Source organism: Hippoglossus stenolepis, chromosome 11, assembly GCF_022539355.2.
Source record: "Hippoglossus stenolepis isolate QCI-W04-F060 chromosome 11, HSTE1.2, whole genome shotgun sequence".
NCBI classification, from domain to species: Eukaryota; Metazoa; Chordata; class Actinopteri; order Pleuronectiformes; family Pleuronectidae; genus Hippoglossus; species Hippoglossus stenolepis.
The window spans coordinates 5775414-5794696 of NC_061493.1; the positions used below are offsets into that span (position 1 = coordinate 5775414).

At 43.5% G+C, this 19283-nt stretch overlaps 1 protein-coding gene across 2 annotated transcripts; it reads left to right on the forward strand.

Moving 5' to 3' along the window:
• Positions 1 to 1807: 1807 nt before the first annotated feature.
• Positions 1808 to 18375, forward strand: lrrc24 (leucine rich repeat containing 24). Of its 2 annotated transcripts, XM_035169362.2 has the most exons (6): positions 1808 to 2189; positions 4712 to 4862; positions 13841 to 14036; positions 14814 to 15092; positions 15793 to 15961; positions 16276 to 18375. In XM_035169362.2, exons 3-6 carry the CDS (start codon positions 13875 to 13877, stop codon positions 17514 to 17516), a joined length of 1851 nt encoding a protein of 616 aa, XP_035025253.1. In that variant the 5' UTR covers positions 1808 to 2189; positions 4712 to 4862; positions 13841 to 13874; the 3' UTR covers positions 17517 to 18375. The 2 variants fall into 2 exon arrangements, with proteins under 2 accessions (XP_035025253.1, XP_035025251.1); XM_035169360.2 differs by lacking the exon at positions 4712 to 4862.
• Positions 18376 to 19283: the final 908 nt, after the last annotated feature.

Here is a 19283-nt window from a genome sequence, read left to right on the forward strand (position 1 = left end):
GTGGGCGCAGCCTTCTACTCATGGCACCTGGTCAATCTGCACACGTGGGTTCCATCTCAACTGTACAAATACCCTGGTTCTCCATTCTTCACCAGATATTTCCACCAGTGTGCTAGTGTGTATTGCTACATGCGAAGCTTGTACCTTCACTACAATTCACTCATCTGCCTGTTCTGACTCTTCACTCATCTGCCTGTTCTGACTCTTCACTCGTCTGCCTGTTCTGACTCTTCACTCGTCTGCCTGTTCTGACTCTTCACTCGTCTGCCTGTTCTGACTCTTCACTCGTCTGCCTGTTCTGACTCTTCACTCGTCTGCCTGTTCTGACTCTTCACTCATCTGCCTGTTCTGACTCTTCACTCACCTGCCTGTTCTGACCCTTCACTCGTCTGCCTGTTCTGACCTTCACCTCGCTTCCCTTTCACCTGCCTGTTCCCTTCCTCGCCTGCCTGTTCTGACCCTTCACTCGCCTGCCTGTTCTACCTTCACCCTGCCTGTTCTGACCTTCCTCTCTGCCTGTTCTGACTCTTACCTGCCGACTCTTCACTCACCTGCCTGTTCTGACCCTTCACTCGCCTGCCTGTTCTGACTCTTCCCTCTGCCTGTTCTGACTCTTCACTCATCTGCCTGTTCTGACCCTTCACTCGTCTGCCTGTTCTGACTCTTCACTCATCTGCCTGTTCTGACTCTTCACTCACCTGCCTGTTCTGACTCTTCACTCCCCTTCTCCTCACTCTTCACTCACCTGCCTGTTCTGACCCTTCACTCGCCTGCCTGTTCTGACTCTTCACTCACCTGCCTGTTCTGACTCTTCACTCATCTGCCTGTTCTGACCCTTCACTCATCTGCCTGTTCTGACTCTTCACTCACCTGCCTGTTCTGACTCTTCACTCTTCCTCATCTGCCTGTTCTGACCCTTCACTCACCTGCCTGTTCTGACTCTTCACCATCTGCCTGTTCTGACCTTCTCACCTGCCTGTTCTGACCCTTCACTCACCTGCCTGTTCTGACCCTTCACTCACCTGCCTGTTCTGACCCTTCACTCATCTTCCCCCTGCTTCAACCATCACCATCCCCCTGTTAAGAATCATTGAACCCAGTTATCTTTTCCACTCCTGTGTCTGCTTCTGGGTCCAGTTAAACAAAAACCTCAACAGCCTACTATGAAATGGGGCAAATACATTTTTCCCCCTGTACTCTTGCACCTATATTTTATTTATTCATTAATATAAACCTTTATGTACTTTTTTGCATTTTCACCTTTTTTTATTTTATGTTGGACATTTTCCTTCATATTCTCTTTCTCTGTGTATTTTCTGCCAATATAAATATGAACATGCATGTGATCCCATGTCCACGTGTTCATCTCTTTCACTGCTTGCACGGTTTAAAATGTAAATAAGAGAAGATATACCGCCGCCCACACTTCCCCACCCCCACCCCCGCTCTCCCGCTCTCCCTCCCTCCTCCTCCCCTCGTTAGCCTTTCAGAATAAAAGGCCGCTGTCCGTGGTGCTGACATCACTGGGAATGGTGCTGTTTCACAATAAAAGTCACACTCGCTTCTCCCGGTGCGTTTTTGGCTGCGGGGGAAAATGATCCCGCACTTTTATAAAGTGAAGTGTGTGAGAACCGGTGCCAGGCAACGATGAGACTGAGACCGCCCAGTGTCTGATGTGGAAGTGAGAGAACAAGAGGAAAGAGAGCTGAGTCTCTCTCTCTCACTCTCTCTCTCTCTCTCTCTCTCTCTCTCTCTCTCTCTCTCTCTCTCTCTCTCTCTCTATCTCTCTCGCTCGCTCTCGCTCTCTCTTCAGATACAGAGAGAGGCACAAAGGGGGAGGGAGTCACTTCTCGCAGGGATAATTGCAGGAGTGTCACTGTTGGAATATAACGGAAAGAAATCAAATCAAACCAAAAGAGGAAAAAAAAAAGCCAAATCAACAGAAGAGTGTAAATCGAGCTTCACCGCTGCGGACGTGCGGCTCCGGCAGATGTGAGCAGTTTCCCTCCGATGGACGAGCTGAGCCTGTGTGGACAGTAGAGTCAGTCACAGAGATCAACAACGACCTGGCTTCTGTCCGCACTGATCTCAAGTGGGCTGCATCTTTTCACTTTTATTGATTGACTTGTTGTTTTTTTGTTTTTTTTGTCTCACAAGTGAGGAGACTGCTGCCAACATCAAGTCCAACGGTAGGTCTCAGCCTGTGTGATGTGGAGGGGGACAGTGTGTGTGCGCCTGTGTGGGATAGTAACAGAGCTTGTATATTATCAGGGATCCTATTTGTTATTCTCTTATGTTCAATCCTAAAAACAGCAGGTAACATTGCTGTTTCATGGTCTGTTGTATAAATGTGTCTGCAGTGCAGCAGCTACTTCAGAAGAGTGGGAGTGAAACAAATGATGTTTTGTTTATGGAATTATCTCTGGATTTAAGTAAAATGAAACGCTTTTATTTTGACACCCAAAGGCACCAGGCACCACATTGAAGATAGACATGTTTTATTCGATGCTGTTATGTGTTAAATTAGGTAGTAGCAACATATGAAATAGTAAGCAGACCTCATTTAAAGTGTTACTGTGTTATATTTCATCTTCTCCTAATGGATATAGATGGAACATGTAATTATAGCTAATACAATGCAATTCAACTCCATAAAACAGCACATTGTAAATCACTCATTAGCTAATCTCCCAAATGTTAAAAATATAGCAAATGCAATACATGTGTAGTCTATAGAAGTGGTTCTGAAATGGGGGCACACTGCCTGGGGGGTCTGTGAAAACAGTCCAGATCCATCCATTAAACTTATCATGATATGATATGATATGATATTATCCCAAGGGACATATATATGAGGGGGGTCCCTGGATTATTTTTTGTCTTGGAGGGGATTGTTGACTGAGAAAAAATTTGCTACATAAACGTATATATATCAGGTGCTCATGTACAATATAATATAATCGAATACAACTACTCTGCCATAAAGTCTACTTTTATGATGTCTATAATGATATTTTTTTAAAACTTTATTTTGTATGTACATAAATGGTAAAGACAACATTTTGATAAATGATTATCTCAATTATACATATCATAAAATGTAGACTTTTCTAACAGTGTTACTCAAAACTCAACATTACCAGCTTTGTTACAATAGATACGATGGGGCCGTTGTATTGAACTGCATTACGTGAACCTAAAACACTAGCCCTAAAGTGTCAGTAAGATTAATATGTGACATATGCAATTCAGCAGTGACTCAGAAACAGCCTCAACAAACCTTAAAAAACAGTTTCAGCAAAAAGCTGGACGTGAAAAATGTTGTTTCAGACTCTGTGTTCCTAATAAATCTCCTTTAGTTAGATAGATAGATAGATAGATAGATAGATAGATAGATAGATAGATAGATAGATAGATAGATAGATAGATAGATAGATAGATAGATACTTTATTGATCCTGAGGGAAATTTATAATGAGAATTATTAAATGGTTAAATGGTCCTTGTTTTCTTTATTTCACAGTGTGATTGATTAAAAGAAAACAAATAGGAAAGAGGTCAAGGCAGAGACTTAGGACTTTGGATTTTGTTCCATCATGTTGCAGCACTAAAACAGCCATCGTGATCTTATAATACCCATTTCTCCGCAGAGCCACTGTATATTCCAATCACATGGGAACATTAAAGTGATGCTGTTGGGATGGGAAAAAAAATGAAATAGGCTGATAATAAGATTACTGCTGAACACAGCACACGCCTCATATGGAATCTGGCAGGAGCATTACAGTGACACTACAGGAGATGCCAAGAAGAATGTAGTGTGCTCAGGTCAGTGGGAGCTAACAGTGACACACTGTCTGCTGCCGCAGCAGGGCCGTCATGTTTCCTCATTCTGACTTCTGAGCGCCACAGTCTCTTTGCTAATGAGGTTTAATGCATGTTCCTCCGGTTAATTGCTATTCAGCACATGCTGCAGCGTGGAGCCAAACAGCGGGGCCCCGGATAGGACCTTGATTGTTTAGCTCCGAGGGTTAGGGTATATCTCTCTGCCGTGGACACATCCATGCAGACAAGTTGACTTCTTGCACCTGCAGAGATCTTTTAAATTCTTCATTAGCTGGAGTCTGCCAGACACGATGACTGAAACCTCTCTTGGCTGTAATTGTATAGCAGCCGACCTGAGAGCGACACAGGCAGATGGCAAAGATCGGCTGATATAAGAAATGGATGAGGGGGAGAAGACAAAAAAGATGATGACTTTTCGTTCCATTAATTTCGGTCTATATGCCAGACTGCACAGATAACAATATAGGCTACATGCCAGAGTGCAATTTGACATACACATGAAATCCATCAATTGCAGTCACCAGATGCTGTCACTTCCATGGCATAATTTATGAGCATGCAGTGACTCTGAGTGCAGACACTACCGCACAACCAATATCACTGCAATGCAATATTGTGGCGTGATAAGCAATCGTTATCGAAGCATCGTTTTCATTTCAGTTTTGGGGCGTACACAAAAACACACGCTCCCACACATTTTGATTGCTTCTTGAGTAATACTTTCGACTGAGCGGCAATAAAAAGGAGTCATATTTACAATTCAGATTCACTCAGCCGAAACATCGGCGGAAACACAATAACACAGCAGCTTAAAACAAAACAAAATCAAATACAAAACCCATTCATGTGAATATACTTTTTGACAGAACTGCGGAGAAGATGGAAATGGAACGGACTGTTCTGCTCCTCAATAGAGGAGGATGTGATTCCTTTTCATCCATCATCCAAACTGTCTGATCCCATCCATCCACTGCACTGGGAAACAAAACTGTACTGAGCAACAGTCAAATGTGATTGGTATGTGTTCTAAGTTATTACTCCTGTCGTGTGGATTTAAATATATTCATACACTGACGTTATGGGGACTGGGGATTAAAAGCAAGTCAATACAATTTAAACTATGAAATTGTAAATTGAAGAATCCGGCAAATATTCTGGTTAAGGTCAGAGTATGCGGCCAGGAAATGGATGTGTGTGTGTGTGTGTGTGTGTGTGTGTGTGTGTGTGTGTGTGTGTACTGCTTTTAGTTAGCTCTTTAGGACCTTTAGGGCCAGCAACACTGACCGTGCCAGGACCAGCACACTCGACCAAAGCCTGGTCCTTATGAGGCAAACCTTCTCAGCTCCTGGTCAAGGTGTGAATTGTGGTTTGGTCAAGGTTAGGGTGAGGCATGAACGAGTCATGGTAAGGGATACGGTTTTGGTTAGGCTGTCCACGATGAATGGAAGTCAATGTAGAGGCCCTGATAAGGATACCTGTGTGTGAATCCCTGTGTGTGTTCATGTGTGTGGTCCAGGTATTACTGATGTTGAGGGGACCTAAATATGTTGACACAGTCACATTATGAGGACCAAAAGCAGTCCCTATACATCGATACATTTTAAGGTAAAGACTTAGGTTCAGGGTAAGGTTAGGTTTGGTTGGGTGTGTGTATGCATGTGTGTGTGTGTGTCCCTTTTTGCTTCCTTCATTCCTTCAGTCTCCCACTCCCCTCAGTCAGTGACATTTGAGCATGGGCAGAGAGAAGGGGGTTGCCACTAGGCTGATGAAAATGGCCCAAAAGAAATATAAAAATCAAACCACTCCTCTCTGCTCCGACATTATCCCGTGACTCATAAATTCTGCAGCCTGTCAGAAGAAGCTACTGTGAATAAAATTGCTCTGATCGATTACATCAGCCAACCTTGACAATTAGAATGGATAGTGTGCATGTGTGTGTGAAGGAAAGACACTGAAGCAAATTGGCATTTGCAAAGAGGCAACAAAAGAAATGGCGACGGAAGGAAAGCGAGTCAGAGTCAGGCAGGTGATGTTGACACACATTTATTTGAAATGTGAAGAGCAGAAAAAGAGCAGTTATATTTCAAAAGGCGACACAATATGTGAAAGTGACACTGGCATATTTAATAAAGACACAGACATATATAAGGACAGACACAGTTGGTGTTATTGGTTTGATTGACATTTTGGAAAATACACATGTATTTGATTAAACCCCAGGGATCTCATACCCGTGTTGTAAGCATGAATCTATACAGCCAGCCGCTTGTTAGGTCAGCTTAGTACGTATATGACATAATGTCTTTTTATTACCTGCCTAAAGGTAATGGAGGCAATAAAAGCCACTTTAAATTCTACTCCACATTTCCTAAAATGTCCAATTATTTATTTCATAGCTGGGGTTACTGCAGATGTTAATGATGTAGAGAGGATTTCTTATAAACGGAGCCAGACAGTTAAATATGTATAAACCAATACACTGTATATCAGTATTACTGTCCATATATATGTCAACTGATGAATGACTAGAAAGAATAAAAAATAACCAAATAAACAGTGCCAGCATTTTATAGTTTGTCCATCAGAGAGCAGTCACAACATTATATCTCAGCTGAAAAAGATCCTGCCCAGGATGTTTGCACTCGTCAAAGAAAACAACATAAAGGGAGTTTTATCAAACGTTTTACTCATATTATAAGTTGTGTGAAGAAAGATACTATTGGCTGATATATAAATCAGGTCTTTATGACATCTGAAGGCGACCACAGGTATGACTGGTATTGCTTTTGGCCTCAACAATCCTCAAATCTGTTGGGTTGCAATTTTGACCTCTAGTTTCTAATAAACGCACACCTATACAGGTTTATTAGTTGTAGTTATTTGATATAGACATCTTTTTATTGCAGACATTCAATGATATTGTGCTCTTGTCAGCAGACAGTAACATGACATGTCAGCAGAGAAATGTCAGAGGATAGTGACACCATCACATCGACCGTCCATCGAGACGCTGACAGGTTTATTCATCTCCCTCAGGACCTTCGTCACAATGAATCTGTGTGTTTTTGTCAAAATAATTAATTAGAAATAATTGGCCAGTGAATGAATAAATATAAGATAATATTGATATTGGTATTAGCCTCAAAGAGTCCAGTAATAGTTGGCCTTGAGTTGCCATTAATGGCTTAAATAATGGCTTAGGAATCATTTAATTATCCATTTGAGATCAGATATGGAGATAAGATATAATTAGATATAAGCCATTCATAAAAACACATTTTCTTTTGTCAGTTTATGATTTTTTTTTTATATATGTATAAATATATCCTTACCATTTGGTATTAGTACAGTTATACATCAATAGATTAGAAATCATTCATTTTTACAGCCCTGGCAGCCCAAAACTTGTTTTTTAGTTATGGGTTATAACTGATCTATATATTTATACATTTATAAAGGTATTAATAACAGCATATAAAGTGTCTTGTAGAAGTGGAAGCCAAATGAACAGCTCCTCACGACACTAAAAAACTATAACAACAAAAAACAGGGGAAAAACAGCTTGAGACTATTCTGACTCGGCCTCATTGTAATCAGGACTTTACTAAACAAAGTGGCAGCAATTTCATAAATTGTGCCACCTGTAATCAAGGTTACATTGTAACAAATTATTCCAAAGCCTGTTTTGCTTTAGATGTAGTTCATCTGTATAATTACATAATTATGTATGTCTCTAAAATCAATGTTTTCCTTCTGCATAATACATACAGATGTATTGAAGTCATACATTATTTACACATCTGATTAGTCATGCGGTTAAAGAGCGTTTAGAGGAAAGAAAGCACAGACAAACCAAGAGGTTAGAAGATGTTTAAAATCTCTTTTGAAGCTCTGAGCGATGATTATGGGATGTTACAATCACCCATCCTGGACAGTTAGCACATAAAAGTAAATCTGGTGTTGAAAATGGTTATTGATTATACATTCGTACAACTGCCATTGAGCTTTTAGTTCCAAATTATCAGCAACAGCTCAAATTGAGTATCACGATTTCCGACACTGGCACAACTTGTTGAAGCCGGGCAGACAATAAATAAATGTTAATTTTCTTAAGGCGTCACTGGTTGGTTGGAGAAGAAGAGCTTCTGATCGCTGTGCTCAGGGGAATCAGTGTGACTGAGCTTCATATGAACCAAAACGAAATCTGGGTTCTGGGTTGATTTGAGTCTCCGTGCAGTTTACACCCAAAAATCTTTGAGCCTTTCCCTGCTGGCCAGCTTACATTACCAGCAAAAGTTTACATGGCAGGCAGAGCCGTCACAGCAGTTTGTGATTTTAACTCTTAAAAGGCAAAGATTTATCCAGTTTGTCCACGTACGGGGAGATGGTCGGAGGGTTTTAGTGTAAAAGCCCCGCTGGGAGAAGTGGCAGGCTGCTGCTGCTGCTGCTGCTGCTGCTGCTCAAAGCCTGATTCTGCTCCAGCTCGGCCGACAGGGAGCTACACGCACACACCAACACATACAGACACACAAAGTACCTCAGCAATAAGCAACGTGCACTCATTTACTTCTCCTCAACACAGACATTCACAAATGCAATCCCACCCTCCCGTGAACATCTGTTTTCACAGTGAAAATCAATGGCTTCGGAGCCCAGCTGGACACAATAGTGGTGGAAAAAATAAAGAAATCAATGGTGGCTTATTAAGCGAGCAGCGCTTCCTTTACTGCTGACACAAAAATGTGTGTATGTGTGTTTGTGCGTGTGTGTTTGTGTGCACGTAGCTGCCTGCTTGTATCTGACTTGGTCTGTGTCCATGAATGATGATGGCTGCCGGCTGTAAGCAGGATGTGCACGAGCATAAGCACATGTGTGTTTGCCTGTGTGTGCGTCTGCCAGTCAAAGTGTCGTGTTGCTGATTGTTGGTGGCTAGTGCTCGCGTACGAGTTCTACTTTGTAGGCGTGCTCTGCATGTCTACGAGTGTGTGCACGCGCTTTAGTGAGCATGGCCGAGACTATCGCTCAAAGTCAGTGTGTTGCTCTTGGGTTCTTGCCCTGGTCTTCTCCCAGTGCCTTGGCCTCAGTCTATTTGTGGACAAAAGGATGCTCTGAGACAAATGATTTAGCACCTGTCCGTCAAAGCAGAAGGACGAAAGATGAGAAAAGAAAGAGGTCAGAGATGGGGAATGGGAAAATGATGGAAGCTTTCAGAGAAACTGTGAAAGGAGCAGGAGAGCGAAAAAACAGAGAAGAGGGGAGAGGAAAAAGTTCAAGCGGGAGAAAGGGAGAGTTGGACTGAAGGAGAATGTATGATTTAGCTCTGGGCCATCACATTGCTCAAGTCCCTGTGAGCAATTTTCCCCGGGAAATGACAGCTTCTATTTCAGTGGAGCTGTTTGCCTAACACCGCCTCACAGGAACTGCGCTTGGCCTTCGGGCCACGCGATCAGACCTTCCCTCATCACTAGTGTTACCATAACAACGAAAGAGGCTGACCTGCACCGATGGCAGCTCAGGGACGTGAACTTTGCCTCCGCCTGCAGCACTCTGGCTGTCTGATGCACCTCCTCACCCTCCTCGGAACAATAAGATAAAATCACAACAGCTCTATGCAGTGGATGCTCTGCGCCGGGAATGTTTGGCCAGCCAGGCTGTGATTGCTCAGCAGTGGGTGATTTGCTTAGGGTGTGAAAACAAAGCACGACGTCAACAATAAAGAGACACTTCTAATTTATAAAATGCACAAATAAACAGACTCCAAGCGAGTCTGGAGTGATGTTTGCAGAGACGCATGTTTGGAGGTAGATGGAGGGTAAACGTTGCCGGACAGGTTGTGTGTGTGCGATGTGCAGTTTATTAGATTTCCTTTGACATGTGCTGAGTGACATCTGCCCCAGCAGGTCTCTGCAGCCGCTCTCCTTTAACACTCGTCGGTTAAATAATGTAAACAACATTAGGCTCCAATCATAATATTTACACATTTCCACACACTGTCGGTAGAGATATACGGCTGACCTCGTTTTTTTAATGGAAAACAAAGCAGCTCCCCCCTCCATGAAAACGTTGACAGCTCCGACAGCGGCTTAGCTAACAAGCATCTGATTGTGCAGATTACGCATGTTCCATAAAGGATTACGGGGACTGAAATGAACAAATTGACCCCTTACCCCTGGAATCCTGCATCAGCATGATTAAAGATGAGAATCAAACACAGTGGGTGCAGGCTGATTCTAAAACAGTAGGCCATACAGTGCACTGTAAGACGAGCTGTAGTCAGCAGCATTATTTAAAGAAACCTCCGCCCGGCTGTATTTTTCCATTTTTGTCCTCGCCTTCTTTTTTGTTTGCGGACCCTAACAACTCCATAGGTTATCCTCTGCCTTATCACACTGAAAGCGTGGCAAGCTGTTTCCTCTGCCAGGCAGGGTGTCATTTGCATTGATGTCGAGCTCATATTCTAACAACAAACGTCGGGCCATGCATCCTGTGTGTTGCTCCTCTCCGCTTCCCTCCTGACACGTTTCAAGTAAGCCAAAGCTATTTAAAAGTCATCACACTGTGGAAGTGACAAAAACTCAATGACAGACCAAGGCCTTATTCCAAATTCAATTTTTTGTGCTTTTTCTCCCCAACAATAGAAATACATAATTTCTCTCCCCGCTTGTTTGGAGAACTCTAAAGAGGAAATGGCAGCGCTCTTGTTAATAAGTGTTTTTTTGCTGAGAGAAGAAGATTGAACAGCCTATGTAGGTCACATTGTATTAATCTAGCTGAATACATCCCCATAAATGGGCTATGTGTTCAGTTCAATGCCGCGTGGCTGCACACAGAATGACTTCTCGGCCTCTGAAATACTGGACCTTGTGCTTTTTCAGTTAAGCATTAAATTACTACTCTACTAGATTCCCAGTACAAAGAGTTGATACGGATGACGAAATTCTAAGTAAGGCTCGATCCTGGTGAACATGAAAGTTATTTGCAGAGCATCTCAGCCCTTTGGGTGAAAAACTGTTAGGAGAAAAGAAAATGCTGTTATTAGATTACTTTAGCAGATTATGTTTTTAAGCAGTTGTGATAAGTGGTATGGCACTTACTTGTAAGTGGAGAACCCAGTGTATGTGCTGCAAGCTTCCCCCCCCCCTCGCTTTGAGACTGCAACACATTCAATTCAGTGCAATTCAATTTCCGTTGTATAGCACCAAATCACAACACATGTTATCTCTAAGCATTTTACAGAGACCTATGAATATTGTGGTGAGCAAGTACCTGGCCACAGTGGAGAGAAAGAAACCTTCAGCAGTCAAGGTGAGCGGCCCCATGCCTCCACTGGTCGGGTTGAACGGAAAGTAAGGTTGGAGGGAGAGAGAGAGAAGAGAGAGACAATCTAGGAACAGGTGTATATGGGCACACACATGGTGCACACAACCGGAGGGAGTGAGGCGTTTATACAGTGCGCCCTATTCTCCCACGTCTGCCTCTGTGCTCTAACTATGGGGGTTGAATTATTGTCTTGAATGGGTTTTACACTCTTCAGCAAATTGAGCTAATAGTGAACATGGTTCGTCCGTCCACTTGGGTTTTCCGGTTGCTTCACTTGCTCCCATCGCTGTTTGTTTGTGTGCTGGCTATCTGGTAGATTTACATGCCAACCAATGCAGCTGCTGGTGTAGACTGGCCAGCAATCACAGAAATTGAGGAAAGCAGAGCCATTTCCCCCTGTTAATATTATGTAGATGAAGAACTGAAATTACTGGCATGGTAGGATCATTGTGTCTTTACTGTGGTGTTGTCTGCATTTCCCACAGAATAAATTCAATCTACGGCTTTGTGCACGTAGATTGAATTATTCTGAGTGACAGGTACACAGACTAAAGAGTGAATAATGAGTTGTCACGTAAGATAAAGAACTTCATTGCATGCCACAACTGCAGCGGAAACTATGAGATGTGCTAGCTCGTGGTAGCGCAACAGTGCAAGTGAGCATGCAGTTAGAGATCTCTTATAATATGAGAAGAGTAAAATACATTTTGCTTCATTGTAACAGTGGCAAATTAGAATACGGCGGGCCACCACGGTGAACAGATGTATAATAGGAAACACCTGTGTTGTTGATCAGAAAAAAACGAAGGTTGCTAGCTATTGATTAGGTGTATTTCATCAGATTACTTGAATTGGCGGGCTAATAATTAACATAAGATTAATTAATCTGCAAAGATATCTGACACATCTGATCACAATGTAAAAATAAGCATTTGCCTCATTTTCCAACAACATTGAGTGACGGCCAACTTCAACAAATAACTTCATCAGTCACAAACCGCAACAACGAGCTTGTTCCAGCCGCGATCGCCAACATACCGTTTTTGATTGTGTTGTGAGTATTTGGTTGTGTTGTATTTGTAGCATATTTTCTATTTCTTGTGCATGTGTTGTTGCATTGATTTCTGCATTTGCATGTGTTGTGTCTATTTGCATGTGTTTTGTTAGGCTGCGGTACATTGAGCTGTCTGGGCCACCGTATAAAAGTGGCTATTTATTTCACGATGTCATTACATGATTAGGTCTCGTTATTTCACATCCATATGGTTATTATCATATACTTCATATCAACAATTTCAACCACACCTCCTCACTATAATTTCTGTCCTAGTGTTACTCAGAGTTGCTTCGAGAACTTTCCTAAATCCCTCCAAAACTAAAAGTCCTTGCTAGAAATGTTGAGGCTATAAATTGGGAGCTTTCTGAGAGTACTCCCAGAATGTTTGTGAATACGGTCCCCGGATTACAGCACTACAAATGAGACACACTTGATATTAATCTGACAGAGCAGTTCAAACACCCTGCAAACTGAATATTTATCAGTCACAGTTTATTTCAGGCATGGGACCCTTTCATCACTGAGCTGTAATGAGATCCGTGTGCATTCTCATAATTAATAAACTAGATGATCTCCGAATCATTCGGAGCCTGATGTAAATGCTATCAATTATCTGTCTGGGTGATTCCTCAGTCTAAAGCAAACTAGAAATTTCACCAGTCAGACAAGCTTAATGGGACGTGGAGACATGGCTGGGGTGTGCATGAATGCTTTTTAACAATGTCAGACTTATGATCGGATCAATGAGACGCCTGCCTCTCTGCAGGACGAGGATTCCCTAGGACGAGGCAGGGGGCTCAGCAAAGAGCAGTACATCTACCTGCTGTCACTGATGCAGAATGACGAGCTCAGTGTGACATTTCCACATGTATTGCTTCTCCAGCCCTGCGGTATCTTCATGTGATCTGGTGCCGCTCAACTATTGTGAACACTGCAGCGCTACATGGCGTTGGACTGCGTGTTGGTCTGTGGTCGCTTTGATGTAGACAGTCAAGCGGAACAATAAATCCCTTCCAGCAATTAAGAAGAAAAAAAGTGCACGGCTGAGTTGCTCGGTGATGGTTTTATATTGCTGTGAGGTGCAGCAAGCAGCCAACGCTGATGCATTTGTATCAGAAGGATTAGGGCTGGTTACCACTTGAGATTTGAGGAGGCAAATGTGGTTTCTGAGATTACGGGGGTCAAAACAGAGCCTGTGTCTCTTTGCCGTGTGTGTGTGTGTGTGTGCCTTTGTAAGACAAAGACACAGACAGAAATAGAGTGTGTGTGTTTTTGCATGCATTAACGAGACAAGAGAGAGCTCCTTGAGGCAACCTGCGCATCTTTTATCACATCTTTAATTAATTGAAGCCCATAATAGAAGCTGCTGCAATTCCACTGAATAGACACAGCTGAATGGAAAACAGGCAGGGATGAGGAGATACTCTTATGTTCCTTTTTCATTTCTTGTCAATCCTCCCATGCCATTCCACAGTCATCTGCATATACAACATATTTGCAGCGACTGTCAATCTCTGCTTTGATGATGACACATATTACCACAAAGAGAGACCGTCGGCTGTTGAAACTGTGATGAGTCATTGATGCTCACTTTTCCGCCTCTACCTTCTCTCCTCAGGTTTTTGTCTGTGACGGTCTGCTGTGAAACCACGATGGTCCCCCCGTGGTCCCCCAGTCTCATCCTGCTCGTGCTCGCCCTCGTCCCTCAAGCGTGTCTGGCGTGCCCCCCCGGCTGTCGCTGCTACAGCCTCACAGTGGAGTGTGGATCTCTGGGGATCAAAGAAATCCCGCAGGGTGTCCCTTCTTTCACAGAGGTCAGTCGGCCGATCGACAATGAGTAAGCGCACTAGCTGTCAGTGCACTGCAGCTGACCCCCCCGCTCCCTCCACATCAGTGATTTTTGTATCAGTTGACTTCCTCTTTGATCTGCTCTTATTACCCTAAATTTTCTGTGTTTAATCAATTCGCCGTGACCCTCTTTGATGTAAGCCTGAGGGAGGAGCTGTGCCGTCGGCTGTGTAATTATTTATTCTTGCTCAGAAAATGACTCTCGCGCGTCCCTCTGATCATCTGTTGAGAAGATGTTAAACATCACACCGTCTTTTCCTCTTGGGTACAGGCCCCCCAACATTACTGCAGCTTATGAATATTAATGGGTAGCATGTACCGCATAAATTGCTCCATTAACCTCATTCAGTAGGTCTATCTCTTCCATCATACTTTACCTGATGGCCAGTGTGCGCTTCTTTGAAAACATCCCCAATGAATGCACTTTACTGATCAGGAGACAGCTTTTCATTGTGGATAAAAGATTTCTGCAGCATTTGGCAAGATGACCGAACCACAAAACAGGAAAAATGCTGCACAGATACATTTGTCAGTGCCATCATCACCATCAGCCCTGCACATGTACATAGTTTTCTGCTGCTAATGTATGTTGCTGATAGTTAATACATTTTTCTACCTCTGATCACCACACGGCCATGTTCACCTTCTTCCATAAAACAAACATCACATCCTCTCCTCTGTTTCCCTAATGCAATCAATTTGTGACTGCGCCACTAATTTAATTCCCCATCCCTCCCCTGAAGACCATCTTCCTCCAGGACAACGCCATAGTGCAGATCCGTCTTCAGGACCTAACTCGTCTCGGCAGCCTCCATTACCTGTACCTCCAGAACAACAGCATCTCAGCCCTGGAGCCCGGAGCTTTTCTTAGCCAGGGGAAGCTTCTGGAGCTGGCCCTCAATGGTAACCTCATCCACCTGGTCACCCCTGACATGTTCCGGGGTCTGGAGCACCTCCGGATCCTCTACCTTGCAGGCAACCAGATCACTCGAGTCCAGGACCAAACCTTCAGGGGACTGCAGGTTGGTGCATGTGAGCTGAGATAAAGGGACAGATGACTGGATGGCGAGAATTAATGCACATTTTTGGGTTAAGCATTTCAACATCTTAACCCTAATCCTTTTGGTAAAGCGAAAAAAAAGCTTAGATTTTGTGAGAAAATCCAAAGCAATTCCAATATGGGACGGCTTTTTGTGGATTATATAGCATGACGTCTGCGACTGTAAATCCAATTCATGACAGCATGTCTGACTAATCCCTACAGTACAGACTGCAGTGTTTCCAAAGGGGGGGTGGGGGTCAACATTGTGTCAACAGTACATTCTGTCGCCCAATGGCCCGTCTGACCATATCGGCAGTAATAATAGCCTGCAATTGGTCGGATATCAATAGGTAAAAAAAATCTATTTAAAGCTAGTTACATCTAACTTTCTGTCTCTTTCTCTTCTTACTCTCTCTCTTCCTCTGGCCTTGAGCTGCAGCAGCAGCTGGATGTACTTACTCGCCACGAGACTCCACTTCTTGTATCTGTCATTTCCAATTAAAAGTGGTCTGCAGAAGTGTGTAATTGCGATCGCCGCTGCAATGTCATGAAAACGCTGGACTGAGTTGGGAGGAATTGAGTCACTCCTCTCTTCGTAGTTGACATTTCTATTCCTCCTCTTTAACTTGTATCTTTCACATTTTCCCTCCTCTGCTGCTGTGTCTTGTTACTATCTGCAGCGTCTGCAGGAACTCCACCTGCAGGAAAACAGCATTGAGCTGCTGGCAGAGCAAGCCCTGTCTGGCTTGTCATCTCTGGCTCTGCTGGACCTCAGCAGAAATCACCTCCGCACCCTGGGAGCATCGTCCCTCAAACCGCTTGTCAGCCTGCAGGTGCTGCGTGTCACAGGTAGGACAGAATTCCTGCAGCACATTATGTCTTATAGTAATATGACATAATCCTCTAAGATTGAATTTAATGCTTCCACACCACAATTCTGAAGAACTGACAGTGCCCAAGACTGTCAGAGCACTGAATGTCTCACACAACTCACAGACCGATGTCCTGGAAAATTACCTGCACTTACACATCTTTTACATATCAATAGCTTTCACCCAAAAGTAGTCCTTGAATGAGAAAGAAAAGCCCCTCTGAAACATTTCTAAAGATTATATTGAAAAAAAGAATGTCTTCCCTTGTTTGACTCCATTCTTCTCCTCCAGAGAACCCTTGGCGCTGTGATTGCGCTCTTGGTTGGCTAAGAACATGGATCAGCGAAGACGGTCAGCGACTGCTGAGCTCTGCTGAGCAGCGTCAGCTGATGTGTTCAGAACCACCTCGCCTCTCCCACCTCAGCCTGGTGGAGGTGGCTCCCAACAGCCTGGTCTGCATCCCCCCTGTGGTTCAGCTGGAACCTAGTCACCTGACTGTGCGACTAGGGGAGAGTCTCAGAGTCTCCTGCCAGGCCTCAGGATACCCTCAGCCTCAGGTGACCTGGAAGAAAGCGTCCCATGGCAAGGCCCAGTTATCCCCTCGAGGACTGGTTCAAGAGCTGGGACCCAACGGTGAGCTCTTCAGGCCTGGAGCTGGAGGAGTGGTAACTGCCCTTCCCAGTGGTGGCGGGATTAAGGTGGGAGGTGTTGGTGGGATCCATGTGCGTGGAACTGAGGAGGGTGGAGAGAGGGACAGCTTTGACCCGGACATGGGCAGTGGCATGTTGTTTCTCAGCAATGTGACTGTATCTCATGCTGGACGCTATGAGTGTGAGGCGTGGAACCCAGGTGGTGTAGCCAGAGTTACCTTTCACCTAGCTGTCAACATGTCCTCTTCTTCATATTCAACCCATTTCTGGCCTCGTTTGAACTCACACTCTTTTGTTTCCTCTTCGTCTAACTCCTTCTATCAACCAGATGTTCTGGATGTGAGTCAGGAGCCGCTATATGAGCAGGACAGCATGGATTTTAGCGCTCTGGGCCCTGCCACACAAACCGCCATTGCGATTGGCATCTCCTTGCTGGCACTCACTGCTGTTCTCCTCCTGATTATGATCTACACTCGCCACCAGCAGTACCAGAAAGAGGAAGGGGGTTCCTACTGTACGAGTAAGGAAGAGAGCATCCTTTATGTGAACGACTACTCTGACGGACCCACAACCTTTGCCCAGCTGGAGGAGTACCGCGATGACCATGGCCATGAGATGTACGTCCTCAACCGAGCCAAGCCCGTTTTGGGGTCCACTTCATCCAGGTGTCCCATGATGAGCGGGTTCGTCCAGCAGAAAGGTATGAAAGAGGCGCTGCTGGACCACGAAATGGTGCAAACACTTACCAGATCAGGGGGAATGGGGCTTCGCAGAAACCCAGCAGACGGAGGCGAGGGACCCCTGACAACGGACCCGGAGGAGCTCTTCCTCAGCCAGAGTCTCCTCTTCGGATCACAGGTTGCCTACGAGATTCACTGCTAAGGGGTTATAATTGTGTTCTGACACAAAACAATAAGTTGATGGACTTAATTAAAGACAATAAAGGAAATAATGTGAAGTGATGAAGCTATGTGGTCTTCATCAGAGTGGAGAATGTCAGTTAGTGGTTGTTTGACGGAAACCTGGATCACAATGAGCCTCTCAGAGATCCTCATGTTACGGATTGTACGACATTAAGACGAGAGTGGTGAACTGTGGAAAAATAACAACTGAATAATACCTTTCTGTCTCCACATCAACCCTTTAGAGATAATTATAGGTGGCTAACCTTATCAGAAATGGTTAGTGAGAGTTAATCTGAATTCTCACAAAAGAGGCTGAAACTGTAATGGTGGCAACTAACAATACGGATTAGAAACAGCCTGTCATATTTTGTATTTATGATTTCTTTTTTCTTTTAGGCTTTGTGTGTTCTGTCTGTGTTCTGTGTAAATATGATAATAGAGCAAATTTGCACTGTGAAGTACAGTTGTTGTTTTGTGGACCCTGTTGCAGATTAGAATTTGACCTAAATGAATCTTACTGAAACTGCATAGTCATTATTCATATGTGTTAGTGGGCGAGGGTGGGTGGATTCGTTTAACGAGGTTCATTTTGAATGCAGCTGCAGGTCTTTTTAAAACATTTTGTTTTTACCGTAGCATTGTTTTCCTTGATGTTAACGTTTCATGTTTTTTTCTACCTATTTGTCCAAACACTAGGAAATAACATGCCCATTGTCTGAACTGGAATCGTTGGTGGAATTAACTGCATTAGCATCAGTTTGTAACAACCATTCGAATGTAAATATTGCAGGATTTGTCTTTTGGTTTCTACATAATAAAAATGTATTTTAAAAAGATTCAACGTTTGAGTTCTTACAAGGTCAAAGGGCTGCTTCCACAGAGCTGTTCTGTTCTGCTTAATCAAACTGTGCTGTAAAAGCAAAACAAATTCTCCGTGTCTCCCCTTCTTTCTCTTCAACTCATGAGATGTAGCAGTGGCTTTCAGTCCCTGTGTAGAAGGTCATGGTTCAGAAAGTCTTTATTGTTACTCTCTGCTGCTAAGCACTGTGCTCTCGGGTGTGCTTTCAGAGCTCATTGTGGACTAAGGTAGGAGAGTACTGTTGGAAATCTGTTTTGAAACATACAAAAATGTGCACTTCAAACCAAGACCAAGAACTGTATTGATTCTTACTCAAAAGCACATCAATATTCTTTTTTAAATTTCTCCTATTTCAGTTTTATTGTTGTTTGATTGTACAATTTAATTAGGATCACAAATGAAGAACAGTTCCCCATCACATACTAATATTTGATTTATTATTATTGCAGTAAATTGGTATGACAGTTGTGTTAGAATTTTTCTGAATTAGGGGCCATCAAGGGCACTAAATCTACACAGAGGGGCCAATTATATGTTCAACATCCATGCAAACTTCAGTAATGTGCACATTTAAGTCAGTACTAGTTTCACGTTAGCTCTGTAGCTTGGAGCAAAGCCACTCATCATTGAATATAATTAGAAAATTAACAATTGTCATATTTATTGCCTGAAGTAATCAGATTTCAGATCAGATTTGACCCCCTGGCCCTGTGCCTTGATCCGCCCCTGGTGGTACACCAGAAAAGACTGGAATATTTACTGTCCATATTTTGGTTGAATATCTAAACATATACAGTATACCCCTGCAATTCATAGCAACACAGACAGCATGAATACAAATTGAGCCAGCTTCCTGTGGAGCGACAATTTGGAGAGATGTTTTTT